The following is a 13,711-nucleotide window of genomic DNA, read 5'->3' on the forward strand; positions in this document are numbered from 1 at the left end:
TCTGGAAGAAATTTGAAAAAGATATGCATTCAAATTTGCATGAGTTAAATCTTTCGTTTTCCGTTTTCGAAAGCCGAAACGGGCCCAAATATATACTTGCCACTTTTGAAGCCACGACATGCACTTTCGGTAAGTTTGAGTTCTCCCACATTTACGAAGCGCCCAGTTAGCCGAATCGGTAGAGTGCCAAATCCAAATGCCAGTGCTTGGTCGTGGATATTTTTTTCGGTTCGGGATCATTGCGCTTAATCGTAACCACTTTGAAATCTTTCACGACTTTGTAATTGCAATTAGCTTCGGCTCTTACAAGCCGCCTATTCTTCCTTTTTCAAATTCGTATCAACAGATTGCTTGAAATCATTTTTCGAACATAATGGCAAACCCTTACCTTTATTATATTCTTAAAACCACAGGTCTAAAATAACCCCCTTTACTTATTTTAAGCTATGGGTGATTCACTTGTCCACTTTATAATACTTCAATGTGGCGAAGTGAATCACCTATAGCTTAAAATTATGTTTCTTAAAATAACAATAAAATAAAACGAACATATAGAGAAATAAAACATGTACACATCAGTATTGCTATCGCTTCAGATTAAACACAATTAATATTCATCATTATACAATTTGGGTGTCTTTTTTTTGAAAGAATTTTAAAAACTAGAAATAACTGATATGGACTGCATCAGGGCTTGCTTTTTGACAGATGAAGAAATAAAAGAATGGGATCGAAACAAAGAAGTGGAAAAAAATTTATTAAAATGGCAACGCGAAACAAGTTCCGAAATTAAAGTGCTGCTCCTGGGAACTGGAGAGTCTGGCAAATCCACATTTATTCGGCAAATGCGCATAATATACGACGAAGGATATTCCGAGGAGGAAAGAGATGGCTACAAGGTGCTAATATTGGGAACCATACTCAAATCAATGGAGGCCTTGGTTAAAGCCATGGACAACTTGCAGATAAGCTATGAGCACAAGTATAATTTGCGCAATGCCCAGCTCATTACCAATGTCAAGATCGACGATTTTTTGAATGCAACAGATATGTACGCAAGTGCCCTCAAAGATCTGTGGAATGATGCAGGCGTGCAGCATTGTTTCCAGAGACGTAGAGAATATCATATAGCCGATTCGATTAAATACTATGTGAGCCATACAGACCGCATTGCAGATGCGAATTATGTGCCCAGTAACGATGATATTTTGCATATGCGTGCACCCACGACAGGACTGGTGGAATACAAAATTAAAATAAGGAATACTGTTTTTCGAATGATCGATGTTGGTGGGCAGCGTTCGGAACGCCGCAAGTGGATTCATTGCTTTGATCGCGTCCAATTGATTATATTTTTAGTCGCCATTTCAGAATATGATCAAATTCTAGAAGAGACGATGGATCAGAATCGCCTGCTAGAATCCAGAAGTGTCTTCACAACTCTTTGCAATAATGAGTGGTTCTGCGACACCCCGTTCTTGGTGTTCTTTAACAAAATCGACCTATTGGAGGAAAAAATCATGTATTCCGACTTGGCAGTATTCTTTCCTGAGTACCAAGGTCCGAAGCAAGACCATATGAAAGCAAGAGAATTTTTACGGGATATGTTCTTGCAGTTAACTACACGAAGAAAATTTTACAAACATTTCACTTGTGCAACAGACACCAATCAGATTAAAACCATCCTTGAAGTAGTTCGAAATACAGTAATAAAGAGACTTTTGGATCAACAGGATTGTTACTAACCCCAAAAATGTCAGCAGGCTATAACTAAGGTATAGAATTAGTTTATTTATAGCATTTTTCTCATAAGCTCATACTATTTTTAAGTATAACTGCATTTGTAAACATTCTTTTGGTCAAAATACATTTCTAACCAACACCACTAGCTGTGATGCAAGGGGTCATATCATAACGCACTTGTTCCCAGCAACTTGAATGAGAAGAGAAAACCCCACGGCGAACCACTTTCCAAATTGATCTTGCCAAGTGTTTTTTATTACGATCAAGTGTAGAGGCATGGCTAAGTTAATTCTGGTGTCGAGCGAAATTTCTAAACAATCACCCTGTACACAAAAAAATAATTTATTTATCGTAAACGAAACAATCTTTATTGTGATAAGCAGAGGGATTATATTTATATGTACTTAAGCAATTAGAAAGTTCATAACATAAAAATATACCTATTATAATAGCCTCAATTCAAGAGACCAATAATGTGTTGTACAAAACGGGCTGTTTGTGCAAGAAAAAACCTACGTTTGTCATAAAATTATCTATGATTTAGTCTTAAACAAAATTTCGTTGGCGACAAATAATTTATTTTTTTCGTGTAATATGTTCCCGTGAAATTTCCGTATGACGATTTTTGATTTTTGTAAACGTCGCCTACTAGTATAAAACATATAAAAATGAGAAAAACCCTTATAAACCTCGAAGGTGCTATGGCGCTCTGTTTAGTTTTGACTTAATATTATCACACAGTTGCTTAACTTCCGGCCAGGGTTGTCAGATTAGAGGAAATTTCCCCAAACAGGTAATTTTATGATTTGGGGTTCGGGAATTTTGATGGGAAAAAAGGTTAAAATTGTACAATAGATTTTCTAGGGAAAATTTTATCAGAATTGCTTCAAAATTATTTTTCTTGGGTGTATGAATTTTCATTATGTTTAGAGCTGGCCAATACACCCGGATTAGATGTGATTTAATAGAAAGCATATTCACCTGCACTGATGTTTGCTTTAGAAACGTATCTCCCGAGATGAGAAATTGCACATGAATATAATAGACATAGGCTTTAGTCCATTAGGAAGCATAAGCCTTAAGGTTAAGCTAAAAAGGTTTCCAACTATTTTAGGTCAGCTAAGGTCATGGCATCAAAAATACTAAAATAACTTTTTATATCCACTTCCTTCGGATGGGGGGCATACTTATCTAGTCATTCCGCTCGTAACACCTCCAAATAATTATGTGGTGTATATATTCTTGATGGTCTTGACATTCTAAGTCGATCTATTCATTTCCGTCCCTCTGTCCGTCTGTCGAAACCATGATAGTGGTCGAACGAATTAAGCCGTCATTTGAAATTTTGGACCACATGCAAATGGGCTATATTGGTTCAGATTTCGATAAAGCTCCCATATCAATTAGTCTTTCGACTGATAAACCTCTAGAAACTGCAATTTTTATCTGATTGAGCTGAATAGCATGCAGTGTTCTGTTACAATTTCTAACAATCATGCCAAGTATGGTCTAAATCGTTTATAACCTGATATAATAGCTCCCATATAAACCGAGTGAAACTATCTCCCGATTTGGCAAAGTATAACTAAATATTAATGATAAAGAGTATGACATCCAGCGAACTGCTCAAATACAAACAGCATGCTTATGTCAGGAAGGTCGGTGGAGACTGCCCTGCACGAGGTTGTGCATAAAATAGAAGAATCCTTCGATGCCAAAACGTACACACTGGCGGTATGCATTGACATCGAGGGGGCTTTAAACAATGTGCGGAGCGACACACTGATCCAATCCTTAGAACAGTACCGGGTGGACCCGGTCGTTAAAGACTGGATAAACCATATGCTAAGGAACAGGTGGATAAATTGTGTGTCACATGGCATGGAGAAAGTGGTACAGGGCACGCCACAAAGAGGCATTTTATCGCCACTCCTGTGGGTGACCACCATAAATGACCTATTACGGATGCTGACTGAGGAGGGATTTGAACCCGTTTGCTACGCATTCGGGTTCAAATGTTATAATACTTCTAAGGGGTTATTATAATGCTTCTAAAGGGTAAAGATCCGAACGAGCTACGTAGAAGGGCCGAAAGGGTCTTGCATATGGCATATGACTGGGCTAGACCCAGTGATCTCAATGTTAATCCAGAGAAAACTGAAATATGCCTGTTACCGAGGAAGACGAAGGTGGGTCAATTTAACGCACCACGTTTCCTCAATGAGACAATTTCGATATCTGACTAGGTCAAATACTTAGGTGTGATCTTGGACAGGCTCACAGATGTTGGGCACAATGTTGACGGGCCGTAGGCTCGAAATGGGGCCTTAATTCGAGGATAGACCACTGGCTCTACAGGAGCGTGATTAGACCAATAATTACTTACGACTCAGTACTTGGGTGGACTGCTATCGAGAAAAAGTGCAACGTGCAAGGACCATACAACAGGTTCAGAGAACATGTTGTCTTGGCATAGTCGGAGCGATGAGGACCACGCCCACTAAGGCACTTGAGGATGGGAGCAGCTCATACAATCGCGGTATAATCGAGGCGACGATAGGAAACCTGGAAGAAAGGGAAGAGGTTTCCGATCGGATACCTGAGATGAACCTTGAAGTCGAGTGCGAGGCACTGCTGCCATCGGCACAGTCTTGGATTTACGGAACTCTAGTATTGCCATCTGAAGATCATGTTACACGGATGGATCAAAGCTAGAGGACAGAGTGGGCCTGGTGGTTTACATTGAGAACACTGGGACTGAGATCTGTTTTAGACTGCCTGACCATAATACGATCCTGCAGGCGGAGATCCGGGCGATCACGGAATGTGTGAAGTGGTGTGGTGCTAACGCGAGGACGTAGATTGCGAACATCTTTACTGATAGTAAAATTGCCATAAGGGCAATAACAACCAGTACGGTAAGGTCACGAACAGTCTTGCAGTGTAAGAAGGAGATTAACGCCTTCTCTGAGGATGGGAAAATGCGAATCGTTTGGGTGCCGGGCCATAACGGAGTAAGGGGAAATGAAAGGGCAAACGATTTGGCGGTGAAGACCAGAGGACTGCCGTCAATAAACTTGGTTAACCCGAAGCCTTTCGGGTAGACGCAGTCCGAGTAAAGGGAGTTGGTGACGAATGCGCATGCAACAGCGAAACGGTCGGTAGGACAGCGAAAATCCTATGGTGGGATCCAGATCGTGAGAAGACGTGGCTATTACTGAAAGGAAGCAAGTAGGAGGTCAGTATAGCTATTGGTATCATAACGGGACACATAGGACTACAATCTCACTTATGTAAAATCGGCGCGGCAAGTGATAGCATGTGTAGGGCATGCGGTGAAGATGATGAGACGTTGGAGCATTTCCTTTGTCATTGCCCGGCTTTCGCGTCCAACAGATACCGGTACTTAGGTGGAGACACAATATCAGACATGAACCAACTTAGGGGAGTGGTGTTGAAAACAACTAAGGATTTTGTAAGTAGCACGGAATTCCTAACTTAAATTTTTTTTTTGGAGGTTACTTTATTGTTTTTAGAGCGCACAACAAGCCGATTACTGGCTTAGGTGTATGTCCATAGTGGCATGGGGCGGATTAATATTTGCACCCTCTTTTCAACCTAACCTTACCTAACCCAAATATTTATTTTATAGAAAAATACAAAAAATATTTAAGATTGTTTGATAAGTGTTACAAAAATATTGTTACACTTATAAAAAAGGATACAACTTTATTTCTTTTTTCTAATATTGAATTTTTTATCATATGAAGAAAGGCAAAAGTCTAGCTGTGCCGATTATATAATATGCTACTGCTACCCTTTTATTATAAATTGGACGATATCGGTAAATGGTCGCAGAATTTTAATCTGATACGGTTTTGGATTTACTACCAAATTTTTGGTAAAGTCATGCACAATTGTACACTCATAGAAAGTCTGCTGAAAATAACAGACACTGTCTTCTGACTGGTAGTAGTTAATTTTGCAGCCTTTATGCAGAAGTTAGGTTGTTATATCTAGAGTTTGCAGTTTCAGAACAGCAGGGACTGCTGAAAGGTCTTTTGTTTGCTGAAAATGATTGCTGCATAATTTATGATGAGTAAATTTAAATAAAATGAAAGAGAATATTTTAATTTTTGGAAAGAAAATGAGAAAAAATTAAAACATATGACCGCCCATTATAAGCAAATATAAATAATAGTATAACAGTCCACGCGTGGTCAGCGAAATAAAACAACACTCATGTGAAGCTATTGTTGTTGTGATTCAAAGAAAAATGACAATAAAAAAGGGGTTTCAAATTACAAACAACAACAACCACCAGGGACAAAACGCACAGGCAGGTTTAAGGATGGCACAGGCAGGTTAAAGGATCTTTCATTAATGAGATTTTTACCAGTAGGCAAATGGAGATACATGTGACCTAGTGGATATTGCAGCCAAAATGTGCGTATGCGGGAGTGAAATCCACCTGTTGGAAATGGAACTCGTCTTATAAGCCAAAGCAAAGTCAAAGATGCTCTACAGAATCGATGACTTTGCACTCCACAAGAATGTAGTGAACAAATAGATCCCGAAACCAAAAGAAATAGAAATAAAAACACAAGGTTTGTTTAGGGATGGTTTGGAGAATTAGGGTTTTATTTGTCACTGGATAGCGATCTTACCAGTCGAACGATGATAACCAAACAAGAAGGAGGTATTTCTTTTTCATGCGGAAATAGCTCTTTCCACTTGGTTTTGGTTTGAGGTGAATATGTATGTCATATCTGATAGAACACACGTCTGTCAGAATGTATCGTTAAGTTCTTTGGGCATTTTTAAATCCAATTTAGGAGTGCTCATAGATGAGCCGTTAAAGTTCAAAAATATTACATATTACATATTTTATGCAGCATGAACAAAATTCATGTGGCATAAACAATGCAGCATAATCCAAAACAAGAATAAGTGTGGGTACAGGAAGATTTAATTTTCATGACTGATATATTGATCGTAGGTATTATATTATAACTTTTAACATCCATAGTGAATCGGGTTAGATAAAGACAAAGCTCTCATATTTACGTATAACATTTTTTAAACTTATCAACCATAGTAGCTGAAACTTTCGGCACATAATTGCGGTGGCTACCCTCCGCATTGGTCTAAGACCTTATAAAGTATATATATTCTTGATCGCCTTGACATTTTAAGTCGATCTAGACATGTCCGTCCGTTTGTCTGTCTGTGGAAAGATCGAATTTTTGCACAAATACTTCCTATTAGTGGAGGTCGCTTGGGATTGTAAATGGGTCATATCGGCCGATATTTAGATACAGCTCCCATATAAACCGATCTCTAGATTTTTTGATCCTCTAGAGTAAGGCGTAATTCTTATTCGATTTTGCTAAAGTTTTGGCTTTTCCAATGACCTCCAACTTACGACCCAAGTATGGTTTGATTCGGTTTAAACCCTGATTTAGCTCCCATATAAAACGACCTCCCGATTTGAATTCTGCAGCCTCTAGAAGGCGCAATTCTTATCGGATTTGGCTGAATTTTATATTATGACGTCTTCTATGACATTTAATGGATATACTGATAATGGCTCGAATCGGTATAAAACCTGATACAGCTCCCATATAAACCGTTCTCCCGATTTGCTGAAATTTGGCACAGTTACTGTATCTTTGACCTCTAGCAAACGTGCCAAATATGGCCTGAATCGGTCCATAACCTGATATAGCTCCCAATCAAACCGATCTCTCCATTTTACTTCTTAAGTCCTTCTAGGGTTCAATTCTTATCCGTTTTGGTTGACATTTTGCACAATGGGATTTACTATTGTCTTTAAAACCCAAGCCAAGTATGGCCCGAATCAGTTTATAACCTGATATAGCTCCAATAGCATAGGAATTCTTATCCATTATCCTTTGTTAGCCTATAAAGAAACTTATAGCGTTAAGTTCGGCCCGGCCGAACTTTGGATACCCACCACCTCGGGTATATATGTAAACCACCTTTCATCAAAATTCGGTGAAAATTTCATACCTTATACTCATATACCTCATACCGATCTGAACTATATACGACACGGATGTCGAAAAGCCGAACATAAGTCACTGTGTCAAATTTCAGTGAAATCGGATTATAAATGCGCCTTTTATGGGGCCAAGACTTTACATCGAGATATCGGTCTACATGGCAGCTATATCCAAATCTGGACAGATTTGGGCCAAGTTGCATAAACATGTCGAAGAGCCTAACACTGAGCACTGTCCCAAATTTCGGCGAAATCGGCCAAGACCTTAAATCGAGATATTGGTCTACATGGCAGCTATATCCAAATCTGGACCGATTTGGGCCAAGTTGCATAAACATATCGAAGAGCCTAACACTAAGCACTGTCCCAAATTTCGGCGAAATCTGACAATAAATGCCTCTTTTATGGGCCCTAATCCTTAAATCCAGAGATCGGTCTATATGGCAGCTATATTCAAATCTGGACCGATCTGGGCAAAATTGAAGAAGGACGTCGAAGAGCCTAACCAAACTCACTGTCTCAAATTTCAGCGACATCGGACAATAAATGCGTCTTTTATGGCCCCAAAACCTAAAACCTAGATATCAGTCTATATGGCAGCTATATCCAAATCTGGACCGATCTGTGCGATATTGCAGAAGTATGTCAAGGGGCTTAACTTAACTCACTGCTCCAAATTTCGGGGACATCGGGCAATAAATGAGCATCTTATGGGCCCAAAACCAAAAATCAAGAAATCGGTCTATATGGCAGCTATATCCAAATTTGAACCGATCTGGACCAAATTGAAGAAACATGTCAAAGGGCCTAACACATCTCACTGTCCCAAATTTCAGCAAAATCGGATAATGAATGTGGCTATTATGGGTCTTAGACCCTAAATCGGAGGATCGGTCTATATGGCAGCTATATCCAAATCTGGACCGATCTGAGCCAAATTGACAAAGGATGTCGAAGGGCCTAACACAACTCACTGTCCCAAATTTCAACAAAATCGGATAATAAGTGTGGCTTTTATGGGCCTAAGACCCTAAATCGGCGGATCGGTCTATATGGGGGCTATATTAAGATATAGTCCGATATAGCCCATCTTCGAACTTAACCTGCTTATAGACAAAAAAAGAATCTGTGCAAAATTTCAGCTCAATATCTCCATTTTTAAAGACTGTAGCGTGATTTCAACAGACAGACGGACGGACCATGTCCTAGATCGTCTTAGATTTTTACGCTGATCAAGAATATATATACTTTATAGGGTCGGAAATGGATATTTCGATGTGTTGCAAACGGAATGACAAAATGAAAATACCCCCATCCTTCGGTGGTGGGTATAAAAATGTCGAAGAGCCTAACACAACTTATTCATTATATTCAAATCTGAACCAATCTGGGCCAAATTAAAGAAGGATGTCGAAGGCTCTAACACAACTCACTGTCCCAAATTTCGGCACTATCGGATAATAAATGTGGTTTTTACGGGCCAAAAACCTTAAATCGGCGGACCGGTCTATATGGGGACTATATCAAGATATGGTCCAATATAGCCCATCTTCGAACTTAACCTGCTTATGGACAAAAAAAAATCTGTGCAAAATTTCAGCTCAATATCTCTATTTTTAAAGACAGAACACCACATGCAAAATTTCAGCCAAATCGGAAAAAAATCGCGGCTTGTAAGGGCTCCAAAACTCGAATCAGGAGATCGGTTTATATGGGAGCTATATCAGGTTCTTGACCGATTTGAACCGTACTTAACAAAGTTGTTGGAAGTCATAACAGAACACCTAATGCAAAATTTCAGCCAAACCGGACACAAATTGCGGCTTCCAGAAGTTAAATCTGGAGGTCGGTTTATATGGAAGCTATGTCTAAATCTGAACCGATATGGCCCATTTGCAATCCCCAACGACTTACATCAATAAGAAGTATCTGTGCAAAATTTCAAGCGGCTAGCTTTACGCTTTCGACCACTAGTGATTTCGACAGACGGTAGTTCGACTCAGAATGTCCAGACGATCAAGAATTTACGTACTTTATGCGGTCCTAGATCAATATTTCGAGGTGTTACAAACGGAATGACTAGATTAGTACACCCCCCTCCTATGGTGGTGGGTATAAAAAGCGATAATAGACGTGGATAAGCCAAGCCGCTTAATAAGCATTTTTGTCCATATAAAAAAGTTTGCTGAAAATAGCAAACACTGTCTGCTGAATATTAGTAGTTAATTTTTCTGCTATTGTAGCAGTAGTTCTGCTATAACAGCAGTAGTACTGCAATTTTAGAGTAGCAGGCTTACTGCTGAAAAGTCAGTTGTTTGATGAAAATGACTGCTGCTTAAATATGAAGGGGATGTTACACTCAACCAAATTTGTTATTAAAAAAAGCAAAAATGTTTGCTAAAACAGTAGTTTTTGTCTGCTGAAAATGGGAAAGCAGATATTACTGCTGTTTCAGCAAACACAGGGCTGCTGTATTAGCAAACATTTCCTGCTGCTATTTCAACTAACAAAATCTGCTGTTTTGAATACACAAGTCTGCTGAAAAAAAAAACTTTTTATGGTTGCCTGTTTGCCATATTTGTTGGAAGAGATGATTTTTATTTGTGGAATATTACTGCAAAGATGCTACCTGATCCATCCGTTGGTATACATTTCATTGATCTACTACATTGATTGTTATTGATCTACTAATGTGCACATGACTGGCATGGCCTTTTGTATCTAAATTTAAAGAAAAAAGGTTATGGAAGGTATACATTCAGTGGTGATTATAAACATCCTCTGAGACACAAAATTACATGTGTGTTCTATTTTTTCTTCCATGGCATTTTAAAATTCCACCTATTTTTCAGCCATATCCAAAGGATGGATTGTTTGTGCATCACAGCCGTATTCTGAGCGACACAATCTGATGCAATTTATTTAATACTGAACTCGAAGCCTCTGCGGGTCGCAGCAATGTCCACACATTGGTGCGATTACGGTCTTTCTCAACAACTACAGGCGCTATATTACCCTTGATACGATGTTCAATACCCCAGGCAGTGTGGACTATATATGGTCAGAGCCGTAATTGCCTGCTTATTAAAAAATTCTTTACCATTATAACTGATGAAGCCAATTGGAGCCAGATGGCCATTTGCCAGTAACGATTTCTGCAGACCTCGAGCAACAAAAGCATTGGCAAACGGAAGAAGTTCAAGTTTGGGATTAAATAACATTGAAAACTTAGCCGATTTGACGGATGTGAATGTACGCAAGTGATTGCTCTTTTTAAGTAATTTGGCAGGTGTAACGGCAGAAACTACAAATAGTCTTTCTTCTCTTGTGGACTAAAAGTTTTAAATTAGTCTGATTGCAGACTGCCATTGGAAAAGCTGTAAGTGACTCACTTTGCTGCTATTCTGCGTTTACTGCGGCAACGATAAATTGTTTTTAACAAGTTGTGAATGTAGTCACACGCCGACCACTGTGAGCGGCCACATTTGTGGATATATTTTTTTTTTTTCTTAAAATAAAAATTATATGAAATGAGCAGTTAGAAATGAGAACCAAATACGCATTAGTATTGTTATCGCCTCGAACTGAACACAATTAAAAGACACTGATATATAATTTAACAGTTTTGAAAGGAACGATTTCAGAGATATCCATTATTGAGATTACTGACATGGATCTCCTTAGAGCGTGTTTTTTGACAGATCAAGAAAAAGCAGAACTGAATCGTCATAATAAAGCGCAAAGCGATTTAATGAAATGGGCACAGGAAAAACGATCGGAGATTAGATTGCTGCTCTTGGGAACTGGGGAATCGGGCAAATCCACATTTATTCGGCAAATGCGTATTATATACGGCAATGGATTTTCCGAAGAGGAGAGAAGAGGTTGCAAAGTGCTAATCTTAGGAACTATACTTAAATCAGTGCAGTGCGTGGTAAAGGCCATGGATCACCTACAGATTAGCTTTGAGCACAAATATAATTTGCACAACGCCCAGCTCATAGGCAATGTCAAGGTAGACGATTTTATGGCTGTAACTGATATGTACGCAAGTGCCATTAAAGATCTGTGGAATGATGCAGGCACTCAGCAATGTTTCCAGAGACGCAGGGAATATCAAGTAGACGATTCGATGAAATACTATGCTAGCCATATAGATCGCATCGCAGAGGCGAAGTATGTGCCCACTGATGAGGATATTTTACATATGCGTGCACCCACGACGGGTCTTGTGGAATACGAAATTAAAATAAGGAAAAACTCTTTCTTTTTCATTGATGTTGGTGGGCAGCGTTCGGAACGCCGCAAATGGATTCATTGCTTTGATCGAGTCCAATTAATTATATTTTTAGTCGCCATCTCAGAATATGATCAAATTCTAGAAGAGACGAAGGATCGCAATCGTCTGATAGAATCTAGAAGTGTCTTCACAACTTTATGCAATAGTGAGTGGTTCAGTGGCACCCCTTTTTTAGTGTTCTTTAACAAAATCGATTTATTGGCGGAAAAAATCATGTATTCCCACTTGGCAGCATTCTTTCCTGAGTACCAAGGTCCAAAGCAAGACCATATGAAAGCAAGAGAATTTTTACGGGACATGTTCTTGCAATTAACTATGGGCAGAAAATTCTACAAACATTTTACTTGTGCTACGGATACCAGTCAGATTAAAACCGTCCTAGAAGTAGTTCAAAATACAATAATAAGGAGCATTTTAAATCAACAGAATTGCTACTAACTTCCCATAAAGGATATTTTGATCACACAATAATCGAATAGTTATGTTAGTTATTTCGCTGTGCAAGAAGTTTATCTTATTTTGAATGACACAGTGGTGTTATTAATCAATTATTACGCATGCAAATCATAATAAAATTTACTCAAATAAACTGCTTTACAAGTTTTGCAAGTGTTATATACAATTTTTACACTCACCACCGTAGGATCGGGGGTATATTCATTTAGTCATTCCATTTGCAACACATCGAAATATCAATTTCCGACCCTACAAGTGTATATATAGTTCGGATCCATCTTAAAATTCTTAACGATGTCCGTGTGTCTGTCCGCCTTCAAAAATTGAGATATTGAGCTGAAATTTGGCACATATACGTCTTTTTGATGCACGCTGGTTAAGTTCTTGAACGGGCCAAATCGGGCCATATTTGGCTATAGCTGCTATATAGACCCATCTGCCGATAAAGGGTCTAATGCCGATAAATGCTTTATTTTTTATCTGATTTCTCTGAAATTTGAAACAGTGAGTAGCTTCAGGCTTCCCGACATCTGACCCAAATATGGTTCAGATATTTAGATATAGCTGCCATATATACCGATCTGCCCATAAAGGGTCTGAAGCCCATAAAAACATTATTTTTTAACCGATTTCGCTGAAAATTGAAACAGTGAGTAGTTTTACGCCTCCCAACATAGGACCCAAATATTGTTCAGATCGGACTTTATTTAAATATAGCTGCCATATAGACCTATCTGCCGATAGGGGGTCTGAAGCCCATAAAAGCTTTATTTTTTATCCAATTTCGCTGAATGAAACAGTGGGTTGTTTTAGGTCTCCCGACATCCGTCCCAAATATGGTTGTGATCGGACTATATTTGGAAATAGCTGCCATACAGACCGATCTCCTGAGTATGAAGCCCATAAAAGCTTTTGATTTCGCTGAAATTTGAAACAGTAAGTAATTTTAGGCCCACACCTTCTGACCCAAATATGGTAAAAATCGGACTGTATTTAAATATAGCTTATTTTTTTATATCCTCTACAATAGGATGAGGGTATACCAACATCGTCATTCAGTTTGTAATTCATCTGAGCCCCAACAAAGTATATATATTCTTGATCATCTTGACATTCTAAGTTTATTTACCCATGTGCGTCTGTCTGTCTATCGAAAGCACACTAACATTCGAAACCGGAAAAAGGTG

General features: G+C 38.8%; 2 protein-coding genes across 2 annotated transcripts; both read left to right on the plus strand.

The window, feature by feature from the left end:
* The first annotated feature begins 588 nt into the window (after positions 1-588).
* LOC106087928 (guanine nucleotide-binding protein subunit alpha-11-like) lies at positions 589-2,201 on the plus strand. Its single transcript, XM_013253145.1, has one exon. It carries the CDS (start codon positions 678-680, stop codon positions 1,743-1,745), a length of 1,068 nt encoding a protein of 355 aa, XP_013108599.1. The 5' UTR covers positions 589-677; the 3' UTR covers positions 1,746-2,201.
* A 9,118-nt stretch (positions 2,202-11,319) lies between these two features.
* On the plus strand, positions 11,320-12,655 carry LOC106087925 (guanine nucleotide-binding protein subunit alpha-11). Its single transcript, XM_013253143.2, has one exon. The coding sequence runs from the start codon at positions 11,439-11,441 to the stop codon at positions 12,504-12,506; it is 1,068 nt and encodes a 355-aa protein (XP_013108597.1). The 5' UTR covers positions 11,320-11,438; the 3' UTR covers positions 12,507-12,655.
* Positions 12,656-13,711: the final 1,056 nt, after the last annotated feature.

Source organism: Stomoxys calcitrans, chromosome 2 (genome assembly GCF_963082655.1).
Source record: "Stomoxys calcitrans chromosome 2, idStoCalc2.1, whole genome shotgun sequence".
NCBI lineage: Eukaryota > Metazoa > Arthropoda > Insecta > Diptera > Muscidae > Stomoxys > Stomoxys calcitrans.